Source organism: Clinocottus analis, unplaced genomic scaffold (genome assembly GCF_023055335.1).
Source record: "Clinocottus analis isolate CAN_PGR_092001 unplaced genomic scaffold, fCliAna1.0.p SCAF_1, whole genome shotgun sequence".
Classification (NCBI taxonomy): domain Eukaryota; kingdom Metazoa; phylum Chordata; class Actinopteri; order Perciformes; family Cottidae; genus Clinocottus; species Clinocottus analis.
The window spans coordinates 12,863,693-12,879,241 of NW_027175820.1; the positions used below are offsets into that span (position 1 = coordinate 12,863,693).

At 39.5% G+C, this 15,549-nt stretch overlaps 1 protein-coding gene across 3 annotated transcripts in view; it reads right to left on the reverse strand.

Annotated features, from left to right (window-relative positions):
• Positions 1 to 15,549, reverse strand: part of tcf12 (transcription factor 12) — a 68,734-nt gene that overhangs the window by 9,618 nt on the left and 43,567 nt on the right. For all 3 annotated transcript variants that reach the window (XM_068575522.1, XM_068575442.1, XM_068575605.1), the window contains exons 9-13: positions 8,790 to 8,889; positions 8,328 to 8,467; positions 7,654 to 7,789; positions 7,393 to 7,463; positions 3,185 to 3,329 (exon numbers count right to left, since the gene is read on the reverse strand). In XM_068575522.1, coding sequence (XP_068431623.1) covers positions 3,185 to 3,329; positions 7,393 to 7,463; positions 7,654 to 7,789; positions 8,328 to 8,467; positions 8,790 to 8,889 — 592 coding nt within the window. The remainder of the gene's footprint in view (positions 1 to 3,184; positions 3,330 to 7,392; positions 7,464 to 7,653; positions 7,790 to 8,327; positions 8,468 to 8,789; positions 8,890 to 15,549) is intronic.

The following is a 15,549-nucleotide window of genomic DNA, read 5'->3' on the forward strand; positions in this document are numbered from 1 at the left end:
AAGACTTTACAGTGATTCTAAAAATGCAGTGTGGTTGAGTAGTCTTTCAGTTTATGGCCTTCATTAGGGTTTTCTGATATGTCAAGCATCTGGGTTCAATAAATCTCATAATCTTTCACTACATTTTCCGAGTTATCTTTCTTCTGGGTTCCATTATTTATTTTATAACAATACATCCCATTTAGCCAAATATTCTGCTGAACTCTCTTTTCATTCAAAATAAAAAATCTTTCAATGTAATTTAAAAATAGAGAAACCTAAGACACTCTGCTCTTGATATTACAATTTGAATTTGGCTGGAGGACGACCCCAGTGGATTTTTTACATTTATTTGAGCCAAAAAGTAAATCTTTGGGCCAGAAGAGGAAAGCAAATAAAGCTGATTTGATCTGGTGTAAATTAGTGCAAAGGAAAAGGAATCCACATCTGCTCATCACATTTACAGTTCATCGTTTCTTTCACTCTCTTTTTTGAAAGCTCAATCGTCATAACTTGCATGCCATGTGCAACACAAGGCAGTGCATTATGAAATGAAATAACCTCAGTGGACAATAATAACTCTTTCCAGGTTATTCACAGGATAGGACGTACGGGGATTTTTCCAGCACAGTGCTCCTCTTTTGTCTATTATAATGGAGGAGAAGAAAGTAAACTAATGTATGTTTTTGACAAACTCAGGAAATGGTTTTAAATATGTTTATCTCTTAATTATTTCCAATGAAATGTCTCGCTAAACGTCTGTACAGAAGTTTTCATGTTTCTTTACACTCATTGCCCAAATCAGACTTAATTAACATACTATTAAAAGTGACTTTGAAAGAGGAAATAAAGAATCTGCTTTCCCCCAGGTGAAGAAGACATGAACTTCACGTGCTGGCTGTTGGCGATGAAAAATTAGCCCGAGACACCGGTTCCCACGTGCACCGCAGAGGGCTAATTGAACAATCCAGTGTTGAGTAATGTGCTGTTTATTTGTGTAATCCTAATGATGAATGGATTTTCAAGAGCGAGCCAAATTTCGAGGCGATTTTTGATCGTTTATTTTCTAACCCCAGAAGCATAATAAGAGTGAATAATTAGCAACACAATATTAATTTCCTACAATCCCAGAAGTATTAATTTTGCAGTATGTGTTTTTCTATTTATTAAATATATAAAATTTCCATTAATTAAAATAAACACTGAACTTGACTACTTATATTAAATAAAAACACTAATTAGAACATCTAGTTGTAAACCACAACATATAACATGATGAACTGGACTATACATTAAATTGTTATGCTGCCGAGGTGTGGCATGCGGTACGGTAAATAGGTCAAGAGATGGATCTGATGTGAGGCCATCCCAGTGCTCATCACCAGCAACGCTCCTTAATCCATTGGTAGATAAACGAGGCCTTTTGCAGACTGTTCTCTGCGTGTGTGTGTGTGTGTGTGTGTGTGTGTGTGTGTGTGTGTGTGTGTGTTGGGGACAACAGCTGTCCGTGGGGCAGGGCAACAGCTGAGGAGAGGGGGGCATACGTAGAGACAGCTGTCACCACTCCATTACAGCTCACGACACAACTGCCCGTTAAAACAACACGCTGGCTTTCCCTCTCTCCTCTCGCTCACTTTCCATTACTCTCTCACCTCTGTCAACATATCTGACAATCTATATTCTTCCTATTCAAGTCTCTTTTTACTTTAAAACCCGGTCTATCACAAACAGGAACCTCCTCTAGTGTGCGCTCTCAACTGTATGGGTTGCTTTCCTGTTTTTGTTTTCTTGCATTTGTTACACACAAAGAAATACAATTCAAAGAGAGGCTTGTCTGTCTATCCTCTAAAATGTAAACGGACGCAAAACACAAACTGCCAAGCACTTGTATGGGAAAAAGATTATGTAAGAATAAATCTCTGAGCAAAAATAACTAAAATCTCAAAAGCTTTTCAAAAATTAAACTCAGGACCCACCTCAAACATTTTCATTACAAGATTTTAAAATCTTTAAGCACCCTAGAAGCCACAGCCCCAGTATGTTCAATATACTCATATACTCAGGACTTATCAATCAAACTTAAAAACATTCAAAAGTCAACATTTAAGTCAAGACTTAAATGTTATTCTAAAAATATTTACAGCTAGATCTACATTAATGACATTAATGACATGAACAAGGACCTAAAATCTGAGAGGCAAATCTTCTCTATGAAGTCACAGGGCCATGGAAATAAAGTCCACGTTGTGGACAGTAAATCAGCCAGTCAGACATAAGTGTAACTGTTAACTTCACAGATTTCATGCATTTCGTACAACACATCACTTTGTGAGCTCAGGGACTGCAGATAGAAAGCAGCAAGTTCACTTAGTATAAGTAGAGATGCACTCATCTGACTCTTTGTGAGAGCTGAGCGTTGGATATTGGCTGATACCGAGTATTGATTTGATTACAGCGTTTAATTAATCAGCTGTGTGCCTCACTGTGAGGAAGAGGCTGTGACGTGTACAGCAACACCAGGCTTGACTTAAACAATGCTTTCCAAACTTCGTCAAATAAAACACAACAAATGAAGACATAGATATAAATGTAGTGAATTGTTATTTATCAAAATAATGTAATTGATACCAGATGGGCCCGTTGTCATGGATACTCCATCCAGCAGGATCAATATCTCTCCAGTGTAAAGCATCTCTTCCCTTTGCTTGAGATTAGCATACAACTAATTGTGTGCATACAACAAAAATACATTTAGTAAAATTAAAAAGTGACATTGTTTGTACAATATAAAATACTTGCCGGAGTAAAGTCAGCTTTCTTTTACCATGGATTAAGTAAAACATTTTAAAAAACTAAAACACCATTACCTGCCCTGCCACAGATAACACAATGAGTAGAGAATAATAAGGGCTCCTTCACAACTAAAAAAAGTATTCAATTAAGTTTTAGGGAAAAGTCCACACTTCACTCTACTTAGGCTTAATAATCCAACTAAAGAACGGTATAGTAAAAGTAATTAAATTAATAGAAAGCCATATTTAAGAAAGCCTCTGAATTAGTTTGGCTATTCCAGATCGAAGCAGTAATTCTGTCACTGAAACTTATAAAGTAGCTTTAGAGAAGTACATGTACTATTCTCCTGTTAATAGCTGGTGTTGGTGCATATCAGGTGTGTATGCGATAAAAATCCAACATTGGTGCTCACCTGGCTTTCCAGACCGGGGGCCGGCAGCAGTCACCACAGAGCCTGCTGAGGCAGCACCTGCTGTGGCTGCCAGAGGTGAAGGAGAACCCACAGGTGTCGACGGGTTGGAGGGAAAACTACTGCTAGTGTGGTCAGGAGAGTAAATCTGTAGGAGCGAGAGCAAGGGAGAAAAGAAGCGTTCATCATTAATGCACCATCAGCAGACCGAGGAACAAAAAACATCTTCAAATGCTGTATATCCTAATAGCTCCTTTCATTATTTATTATTAATGTGGCTGGATAAAGGAAGTTGAATCTAAACCTAAAAAAACTGGGCTTTTATATATATATATATATATATATATATATATATATATATATATATATATATATATATATATATATAAAACGAGTTAACGCAAAATTAATCTGGCAATTCTTTAACGGCGTAACTATTTGATTATGCGTTAACTGCATTTTTTTATTTTTTTTATTTTTTTTGCATTGGGAGAGGGTTATCGCTTTAAATCTCTCCCAGACAGCGTAGTTCAGACCTGGCGTCTTATGGCTCTTCCAGTCCGGCCCGCGTGAGGTCAATCAAACAAGAAAAAATAAATAAATAAGATGCAGCTATGAATGAAATATAGCAATACTGCTTTTACTTTGAAGACAATTTATGTAGGTGTGCGTGCGCTTCCGTAGCCTCACCGACAGGCAGTGTTGACCAATTGAGCCTAATGTGAAAGCATTAACAGGTCGCTGAAATTCCAGTCGATTATTGATGCGCCGATGTTTTATGCCAAACTAGTTTCTTCAGAGCGTAACAGGATATTCGTCGCGAGTGGAGGTGACGAGGTGCTCAGTGTTGCCCGATTGGTGATGGAGAAGTATCGTACCAAAGGCTCAACATGGTTGTATTTGTAGGATAATTATCGTGCATCTGGCAACCCTGAGATCGGTCGACCAATGACAGTTCTCTCTACAGTCAGAGCTCGCGCAAGAAGTGAACGTAAGATACCGTTTACAAAACCTGTAAGAGCGTAATAACTAGTTTGTGAAAGACTCAGAGAAACACAAATATCACACGAGGTAAAATCTCGGACGTTTTGGAATCCCTGCCGGACGCATTGTTTAGGTCTGGAAAAGAGGACATGTCCGGGAAAAAGAGGACGTCTGGTCACCAGGTAATTCTCTTTACTCACAAAAGTCCAGTGGTCCCCTGTCAGGGCCACATGATCCGTAGCAGCCAAGTCATTTTCCGTTTGGGTTTTTTCAGCTTTATACAGTTGGTGGATTTTTGTAATGATTGTGCGTCTTTGCGGTGCTTTGATGCTCGGGTTGCCCGTTGCCACTCGCAAAACTTTGGTGCACACCTCATCCTCAACAATATTAATTCTGCATCTGTGCTACTCAGCTTGTCACAGGCAGACTTAGTGAGGGGTCTGTGTTGTTCAGTGAGGCTGGTTTGACGCATTGCTCTTGAACGCCCCTCGCCGACCAACATGCTTCATGTTGAGATGTTAAGGCTGGTTGTGCTGGTGAAACGACAACGTCTTCCCGAGTGAACAACTGACATCTACGTCTAGCTGCATTAGAGCGGAAATAGTTTAATAGGTATATGAGAAGCTCATTCTGCGCATACATTAAATGCGTTAAAAAAAATAACGCATTAATCCTGTAATTTAATCATAGCGCGTTAACGCGTTATTTTTCAGAGCTCTAATATATATATATATATATATATATATATATATATATATATATATATATATATATATATATATATATATATATATATATAAAATAGTCTATAATGAGGTCAACTGTGCAAATGCCTTGGTTTTCTGCAACAAGTAAAGTTACTTCAGTTTTATTTCTCCACTAAGGTCATTGTGTCAATGTGTCCTTTGCTGGTTACAGACAAGGTTATTGAGTTTCAGGATGATACGCAAATCACAAGAGAACGAAGAGATTACGTCTTCAGAACTTCCACAGGGATTCTATTTGTTTAAACAAATGCTGGATTAAAGCACAAACACATCCCTCACATCCCTGATTCTTTTCCCCTGCTGTAATGAGAGGATATTGCGCCATACTGGGACATGTCTCAGAGAACTCAGGGTATTACTGGTGGATCCTGACTAATTAGCAGAGAAAAAACCCTGCACATCCACAGAGATTTCTCCTCCAAGTTAAGATCAAATTGAGCTTGCAGGATACCGTTTGACTTCTGCGGGGATGATAGAATGTGCTCATTATTAATAATCTCCTTATTCAATCTTGATCTCCGGGCTTAACTTTTTCAATCAACTTGGAGTATCAGGATGGAGGTTACATTGAAGTGTAGAGGAGGAGGGATTGACTGTTGTCTAAAGGGAGAAAATACTATTTATGCTTTTCTATTCTCTGAGAGCACAAATATATTCCAATATTTCTCAGTTTCTCAAAAGCCAGCTGTTTATTAACGTGACTTTTGACCCGACCATATATGACTTTCTATTCTCTTCACTTACTGGCGACTAACGCTGCATTCAAAATGAAACATGGCTCATTTTACTGGAATAAATGAAAACTCCGCCTCATCATCAGTCACGCTCCCGCAGGCGGCATGGGGCCAATAAGCACGGCCAATTTAAAAGGGCGAAGAACAAAAGCTCTACAAAGGGCGGCCCGTGGAGTTGAGCCACAGCAGTTATAAACTCCCCTGTGCCCGTTGCTTCATTCCACCCACCCCCACCCCAGTCCAACCGTGTCCATTTCACTCCCGCTTTGTCATGCTAATAGAATTGAGTCTACAAATATAAAGGACTTAATTTGTTATTAGCATCCCCAAACTCTAATAGTTTGTCTTTACTCTGATGAGAGATATCCCTCCTGAATGTACACATTTGCTTGAACTTGTGAAGTGTATACTTTAACAATCAAAAGCAGCATGTGACAAAGCAGAATTTAAAACAAATTGGATATATCTAATATCCAATCTGATATATGGAAAGAAATACAAATACAATCCCAGACACAGAATATTATTCCAATTAGACAGCCTGAGGACCTGTAGAGGGTAGTACTAGGATGAAATAAGTATATTGTCCATTATTTATACTTTATACCATTTAAGTATACTTTCTACATGTTTACACAGTTTATGGTGTGATCATTTTGGTCAGGTCATAGAGTTACTCCTTGAGTTTCAGCTCTGCCACACGCCTGTTCACAAAAATGTTGGTTCAAAGTTAAATGTTTAACCTGTTGATGTTTTTTCTTAAATTTCATTATTTATTAATGGAACAATGTCCTTCTTCAGTGAACAATTAGGACTAAGTGAAGCTTTCTCCAATCATAATTGGAAACGAGTATATTGTTAAATAGTTTTTACTGTAACTATGATATGATAGAGCTTTAGGGCTTCACCACAGAGACGGTAAGAAAGACACATTTCCTTCCATTATGAGAGCTACAGCAAATTAAAAACTTAATATGATACATGACAGGATGTCACATATATTCAGGGCTGTTTTTCCTAAGTGAAGTGTAATCCACTGGCTTTAGGAGCATTTCCAATGTACAATTCCCTTTCTTGAATGCTCTTAGTTTAAGCCCACAATTATCCAGGCTTAGGCCAAAAAAACAACTCCAAACATGTCCTTTGGGCTTTTTTTTAAATCAGCAGTCAGTATAGCACTTAATTCCCTGCATAATTACTGAGGTCAACCTATTTAGAGACATAAATGGACCATTATTTTATTTTGCAGAGAAATCAAAAGTTATTTAAGGGAAGGGTGAAGAGAAGATACTCTGAGAGCAGATCCAACTTGAGGTGTAGAGACTTCTGTGTGTTTGCAACAGCAAACGCTTTAGCCAGATTGATTGTGTTTACATGTGCATATGATGGGTTTTTTGGAGGATACTGTACCTGTTACATATTGCCTATGTAAACCACGTATGTTGTTTTTTAGGAATTGGATTATGCTACCTGTAGTACTCCAAAAGAAACCAGGATGCTGTGGCATATAACCACCTAAATAAATAAATATCATAGAAACTTCAATACTGCTGAAGTTCAATTTATACAGTGATATGAAACACCAGGTTTCTCTCATTCCATGTAAACATCATATAGAATAACACCCAAAACAAGATACGAATGCGCTTTGAAATGCACTCATTGATGCTATAAAAGAATGGGAGAATAAACTGAAGCCCAAGTTAAATGTGGGGTTGCAACTCACTGAGGCTAAAGCCTTGCCCAATGCGTCTCCAGTCTGTGAGCTTCCAGTGGCGTTCCCCCGATTTACAGCAGCTAAGAAAACACAGAGACAGACTTTGTAACAGCAAACTCAGACAAATGACGAGTGGTCACGCTATACAAAGCAGCTGTCCAACTGCCTGACTCACTACTTTTAAAGAATGGATGTTCAGTGAAGATTACGTCGGAGCCTTTGAATTAGTCATTCTGACCAGGTAGCTGAGATGTTAACAAGAGAACTTACCCATGACACCATCGACTGTGTTGACAGACGTGGTGTGCGTTGCGGTGACGAATGGTGAAGTGTTGCTTCGGTGGAAGCTGGACATGGGAGGAAGACTGGCATTGATGTCTGGAGAGGCTGAGTGTGCCGGGTAATTCTGAAAGATAAAAAAACAAAAACGGAATCTCTTTTTTCGGTCACAAATGTAATGTATGTGTGTGTGTGTTTGTGGAGAGGGGGAGAGAGAGAGAGAGAGAGAGAGAAAGAGAGAGAGAGAGAGAGAGAGAGAGAGAGAGAGAGAGAGAGAGAGATTATTTATTCTCTGAATTCTATATTCAGCCTGACATCTCCCGAGCTGTGATAAAGCAAAAGTTACTGAGAGGAGGGACAGAGATAAAGAGAGGGCAGGCAGCATCTGCAGGCTCCCTGTGATGCCCAGCCAGCTGAGGCAGGCAGGCAGAGATCAAACACTGACAAAAAGGGTCAGCAGTGTCTTCACTGATAATATCCAGACAACTGAAGACGCACACACTTTAACTATGAGCGTGTGGAGGGCTGAAAAATAATGTACATGCTGTATACATTAGATCTCTTATGTTGGTTTGATGCAAAATAAAGTTATGCCGAATCATTTATCACTTGCGTTGATATGCTTATAATATAAGCTCTATCACCAGCTGAGCGGCGCTGCTTACCAAACGGTCGTGTGAGTGCAGGCTGGTGTAGCCCCCTGACTGAGGCATGTGAGAGGAAGATCCGGCGAGCATTCCCCCGTAGCCGGGCTGACTGATCCCATTGGACGAGTTCCAAGGGTCAGACGAACTGTGAGTGCCATCTGAAGATAATACAATACAAATCATTTCAGTTTATTATTGTAAACCAAATGCATTTTAGTTTTGACGCAGTGCCAGACAGCGGCTAACCTCCGAACCTACGCTGAAAACTTTTTTGCTCTTGGCGCTAAAACATGATCCTCATCCTGGACACAGCTGAGATACCAAAAAGTTAAAAACTTGCTCTGAAAAAAAACACTACTTCATGCTTTGCATATACTATAGACTATTATGTAATCAGTAACACAAAGATATTATTAACTAAAAAAGAAACATGAGAATATAGAGTATCTTTTTTAAAATTTGTAAGGCTTTTGAACTTACCAAAGAAAGTGCTTGCGAACATACTGCTGGAGGGTTTAGGAGAAGAGTAGGAAGGTGAATCTCTGTTAAAGTCTTCCGAGTTTGGAGACGGTGCGTACACCTGCCGTGAGAAGATAAATGGTATCAGTAAGACAGAGAAACATCACCATGCAACCCTTTTGTAAAGAATGATAATGCCGAAAGTGTTTTGAATGTTAATTCATGTGGAGTATTACAATTAACATTTTAGGTAAAAGTAAGTATGTGATAAAAAAATAAAAAAACATCTACAGCAGATCCGACCCCCTTAAACCACAAACACAAGATAATGACTAGCAAGTAATCAAGCTGGGGAGCCGAGGAGTGGATTATCAGGGGTATTTGCATTTCAGATCAACGCAACCTCTAATGGAAGTATAATGATACCCGCTTACATGCGTAGACTAAATGCCTGACAAATTACAACACTCCCAAAGAAGCAGACATGAAATGAGTGCTACAAAAACAGCCTGCTTTGAACCCCTCATATTTGTACCTGCAAGATGGTGGTTGTACAGTGAGAGGAGAGGCACAATGGGCATGCTGTTGTACAGCTGTGTGTGTGCCAAGCAAGGCCGGAGGATCAAAAAGACTGGAGGCCAAACACCAGTGATGTGGTCCCTGACTTCATCCACTCCAGATAGAGGGAGCGAGGGTGAGAAGGTCTGAACAAACTCTCTCCGTCCCACAGGCAGGACTGTATGACCCCACCGTGGTGTAACATTAATCAGAGTCAGACCTGCCAGCTTTCGATTGCACCTGCACATTTCCAGCCCGTATCTCCGCATGTAGAATCCCTCTTTTTAATGTCTCACATTGATGTTGGCAATGTGACAGTTCACAGCTCAGAGTTTGGTTTCTAACGGCTGCGGTGCTGACGGCTACAAAGGTTGTTTACTTGCTTAACTTTTATGACACAGCGCTAAAGGAAAATGTGCTACAAAAAAAAAACTAAGTATATAAATACATTCGCTCGCACACATGTGAACATAATATCAATACAGAGTGCGACCTGAGTGAGACTCAGTGCTGTGGGGCTTTGCTGAGGGAGCTGGACTCCAGCGTGTTGTTGCCTGGGAGTATAATTAAAGTGCTCTGGGAGGGGCTTTCATGGGTCTTCTGGTTTACACATGTGCCCAGGGTTGATAGTTCCATGGATATCTCAGGTTAGGAGCCCGGGCTTTTGTCTTTTGCCTCTGTCAGACGCTCAATGTGCAGCATATGGCAGTGGATAATGCTAATTGTCCTTTTTACCCTGGGCTAACCAGTCAAAGCATTAAAAAAAAAACATCCCCAAACACTGGGTGCCTCATTCGGCCGGCCTATGGAAGAGAGGGCCCACCTGGGTTTCCTTTTACAAGGCCATTAATTAAAAGCTGTCACTCACAAGGATCAGCCCACCAACACAGACCTACACCAGTTGTTTGAGCATTAGCGGGTATTTTTTTTATAAAAAAAATAATTCCCTTTTGTACACAGTTCACCTAAACTGAGTCTTGCTCATATAACAAGTATCTCTTGTGTTACACAACACCAAATGAACAAATAAGTCAACACCAAAGTTGCATCATAATAGCTTCTATTTATGCATCAACACTCCATGTGATCAATTAAAATAAATTAAAATATATGTATTTTCCTCTCAGCAAAGACTTGACAGATATTTATAACTAACTATAAATAACAGTAAGGCAAACAACGGGGTAATAATTGTATCTCCTGACAAGTGAATGATACATAATGAGGACTAGTGATGTAAGTTATCGTAGTGGTGGTCGAAACAGTTAAAGCTGTTGGTGAATAACAACCTGCTTCAGATTAAAGCGACTGTATTGAGTTATTCGTACAGCTCTTGGCTGTGCTATTCAACAGGACTCGCCTGAGAAGGGCATACAGTATATCCTGTATACCTTCCCCACATGTTTCCGGGCCTACCTGCCTTTGAAGCTTACGCCACACTGATCTAAATATCAAGTATTAAAAGTAAACACAAGCTGCCAACTTGCATTAAGGATGTAACGTAATAATAGGAAAAAAGGGAAACTTAAAAAAAAATAAAACTAAGGAAAATAAGGCTTATGGCCAAAAAAGCTCAAAGAGAGGAGTTCAAAGTGCTGTATGTCATTATTTGGAATTGAACCATGTCACTGGGGAATTTAGTTTCAAGTCCAAATCTAACACACTTGCGAGGCTTAGTATGCACGACAGACACAATGCCTCTTCAAACAACTGCTATGCTCAGCCTGCTTGAAGGGGCGTTGTTCAACATTTGTGCGCGATACTTGCCAGTGCTTTCTGGAAGAAAAAAAGGGCTCAGTGTTTTCATGCATTAAGCTGTGACATTAAAAACTAAAGTCATGAAAAAGACCAACAAGACCAATAAGATGAAGTTTGTTTTACATGAGGAAGCAAGATGCAGCTCCTATCAATTCTGCAAGCTTAACGGGAACATTTCACACGAATTTGGTCTAATTATTTTTTGTATCATCCATCAAAAAAATCTCACAGTCATAAATGTTTATTAGTAAGGAAAGGCAATACCTTAATTACTCATAGAGCTCTTAAAATTACAAATATATAATACATTACTAAACCCTGTTTAATTGACTTACATGGAACTGTAATATCAATAACCCAAAAACAGATGAATAGATCGAGATATTTAATAAGTAAACATTTAACCACAAGTAGGAAACAGCTCACAATTATAAATAGAACAGAACAGAGTAGAATATGTTTTCATATCAACAAAATAAAGATATAAAATACATCTTACTAACCAAGGCCAAAGCACATAAATATGCATTTGGTTCAACAATTTCAGTCAAACAGTAAGTTTTAGATCCAACACATTTGGTTTTCTTCATCTTTTCCTCAGCAGTAAAATATTTGAACCAACTGCACATTCTGACAGCAGAGCAGTTTCTCTGAAGCCAGTACTCTAAAAATAGCACAACTACAGTGAAGAATAACACCTTCCAGTCGTTAATACCACACAAATTTGTTTTTGGCATAAATGCAACCTCAATAACCACTACCAACATGTGTGACATGTAAATACAGAATAGAGTATATGATATGCAATATGCAAGCATGCACGCTTCAGTGCATGTGCAACACATGTAAGGATCAGCTTCAGGCAATGAGTGTGAACCTGTTGCGCCAGAAAACAACAACAGGCCCTTCAAAGAACACATGTATCTTTTGTGTTTTTAGATATTTTTCAGATCAAATTTCATGACATTCCACGTTTCTTCTGTTTCTCTTGAAGGAGAACATGCTCTTAAGATCACTACAGGGCTTTTATAAATAAACGTATTTCTCAATGAAAGAAAGATCAGTGAGCTGCTCCATCTGTATTGGTTTTGTGCCACCAGCTCACCAGCCAATGGCCTACTGTGAGTTCTCCCAGTGCTCCAGATGGCGAGCCTGCTATGCAACTCTGCACTATAACAAATTAATGTGGATCAAGTTGATGCAAAGAATGAGCGCCACCTTTCTTTTTTCCAAGGCAAGGAAAACAGGAACAAAAAAAAAACATGATCAAAAGTGCTTTTGATCATTAAGTTTGCCCGTTTTGTCCACATGCTCTCAATTTTCTCTGAATCATCAACTATAACGCAAGCCTGTTAATACTTAATATGGAAAAGATCAAAGTTGTCTTTTATGCAGCGGGAACAAAGAGGAAATGCCTTAACAGGTTATGAGGAAAAGTTGAAACACAAGCATGAGTAAGATTATCTTTTCCAATAGAATAACTATCATGACTTATTTTTCTTTTATGTGCCCTTTATGTAATAACAAAAACAGCACAGGCAATGACAGGTGGGAATCTGCCTGTGTAGTTTGCTTAGGACAGGATCATCACTTCAGGATTACTGCATGCACGACAGAACTCATTCAGCCATCGTCAGAACTGTGTCCTTGAGCAGATTCAAGCTGTAAGCCCTGACTTTCACTAATTTTGACTACATTGACCATAAAAACAAGATGATTTATTTCACAGGAGAACCTTTACCGCACCACCAACATCTTTATTGATACCTTAAGTTTTATTAAAAACTCAGTTCCATCAAGTCCAAGTGCAGCAAACACACAAACACAACTACCCATTTTATCACACACAGATTCCTACAAAAAAGCAATTTCCGAGTAACAAAAATCAAAGAGGTCATTACAGAGAAGTTTAGAAATCACATTAGGCTCCCTGTGGCGTCAAGAATGCCGATGTGATTAAAAACAGATGGAATAACAGCAACACTCGTGCTTAGAGCTCAATCTGCAAACAGGAAAGTCTAACCTCAACAGGCAGCCTTTTTCCCCTAATCATTCCCAGACTCTCACTTGTTATTATTTCAACAGTCTCAGAGCTGAAGCAATAAGCCAGTAAAAATAAATTCAAGGCTGAAAAAATCTTATTCTGCCAAAATGTTTTATTTCTGTGTATGAGAAAAAGTTTTTAAAATGGCATAACTTTTTATGTCTTTGCTTGTCCACCACTATAAAGCAGCATAAAACATGTGTGCCAAAATAAGTTTAAAACAAAGCAAAAACTCTTAAATTATAATTAAATTGTACTGTCATACAGCATTAACTGATGTAATGGAAAATCAGAGTGGGTAGCCTCAGGCACATTCAGACACACACACACACACACACGCACGGACGCACGGACACACACACACACGCACACACACACACACACAGCAACACAGTAGTTTTATGGTAAAATCAATAGAATACAGAGACCGACAGCCGCACACACACTTCTTCCAGCTCCTCTCTGTCTAATACACACACATTCCCAAAGAGACTACTCACCGATTTTCCGTTGTAGTAATACATTAAAGAGTTACTGCCCATTCCTGGGACAGGGTAGGCGCAATACATTATAGCTTTAACAGTTTAAGTGACACAGACACACTACAGCAGCACACTAGCTTTCTCTCTGGACATACATCCAAGCCGTTGAAAAGGGTTTAATAATTCTTCCAGTGCTGGCCTGCACACACGACCCACTCAGAGGAAACTTATGCAAAGCAGGACTGTGCCATTCCCCACTATGGGAAGGGGTGGCTGTCAGAAGGGAGTGGCCCATGTGGTACATCCCTCTCTTAAGCCTCAAAGTGCTGAGGCAAAGAGGAAAAGGACAAGGGGGAGGGGAGGCGATGGGGAGGTGGGTGTAGAAAAGATAAAGGGAAGTGGGCGGGACAGAAAACAAATGTGGGAGCGGATTTAGTAAGGAGAAGAAGAGGGTCAAAATTAATTCCCAGCATGAAAATTGTAGATTTTCGGCAGGGGAACCCGAACAAACTGGAACTAAAATAATTCAATTCTAATCAGGATTTCATTAATACATGAAATTAAAAGGCGTTCAAATGAGTGCATAAATAAGTGTTATCTTCCACACATTTTAATCCGGAGTGTCTAATCTCTTTTGTTTTTGTGATGACTAAACAAGTCTACAGGCAGGGAGGTAAAAAAAAACAAAAAAAAACATGGTTTACTGTCACTGCAAGCCACATAACTCCCCATTACCTTTATCATATGGAAGGAAGGGGGAGAGCAAAGGAGAGAAGAAAGCAGAGGAGAGGATAGATGCCATATTCCAGTGAGAGCCAGGTCTGTACAGTCTGACTGGAGCCTTTCATGTCTGCCACTCGAAGCTTCTTGGACTAAACACAGGCCTGGACCTAGACTCATTGAGAACATTATTGTTATAGAAAGATGAAAGCTTCCACTTCCCTAAGAAAACTAGACCTTTATTATACTATACCTTTTAGTACTGTTATTATTTATCCCCCTTTCTTCTCTAGGACTCTTTTAAACTTGTCCAAAACCCTGGCTCTACATGCGGTTACTGCTTTATATCCTGCACCGTTTCAAGTTGATGCTTTAAGGAAAATGGCCCTGATGGAAGCGTTTGAAGGGGTCTAAAATACACTGTGCTGTGTGTCCAGACACACAGCACAGTGTTGTGAGGCGAACACATGAAAGCAGAAGGAGATGGAGGCATTCATTTTGGGAAATGATGCACACATTTTATTCCAGTGCTGGCTGACCGCCCATTTCTATTAATACTGACTCTGCAGGAGACCCAGTGAGAAAGACTTTGTCAAGTAGTGAAGAGGTTTGAATGAATCAACGATCATAACACAATTCACAGAAAACTCAGTCCAGGAGGTAAAGACAGGAGTGTGTGAGGCGAAAGGGACAGGTGCATGCCAGTGCTGTGAAAACAACAGGAAGTTAGTTATTGTAGTTTGGCTCGCTGATTTGATGCATGTTTACCAACACAGTCAGCAGCTGCAGTGGCCGTCACACTCTGCGCAAAGAGGAAGTTCAAGTTAAAATGTGCACTCCTTTTGAGAGTCATAACGCAGTCTCGCACACAAACATAATGCACATTTTTTTAAATTCAGTGTGACTTTTCAAGGTTGTCATTATTCCTTGATGCCCATCACGAATAAACATCTAGAAATCCTCTTGGAAATCATAGGAAAGAAGACTCTCTTTCTGACTCCAGGAGGCCTGAGAATCATCACGTCATCAAGTATTTTTGACTATCAAGGTAATTCAGAGATAGCTATCTGTACATCTGTGGTTGCGTTGCAAACATGAACTGCTTGTAGCTTAATTAGTGGACCTACTTGTCTCAGTTTTGTCTGAAGGTGTGGTCACAGAGAAAGACTTTGGAAACCCTGTGTCTCATAGAGGAGGGCTCAGTTTCACCCACCTGTTC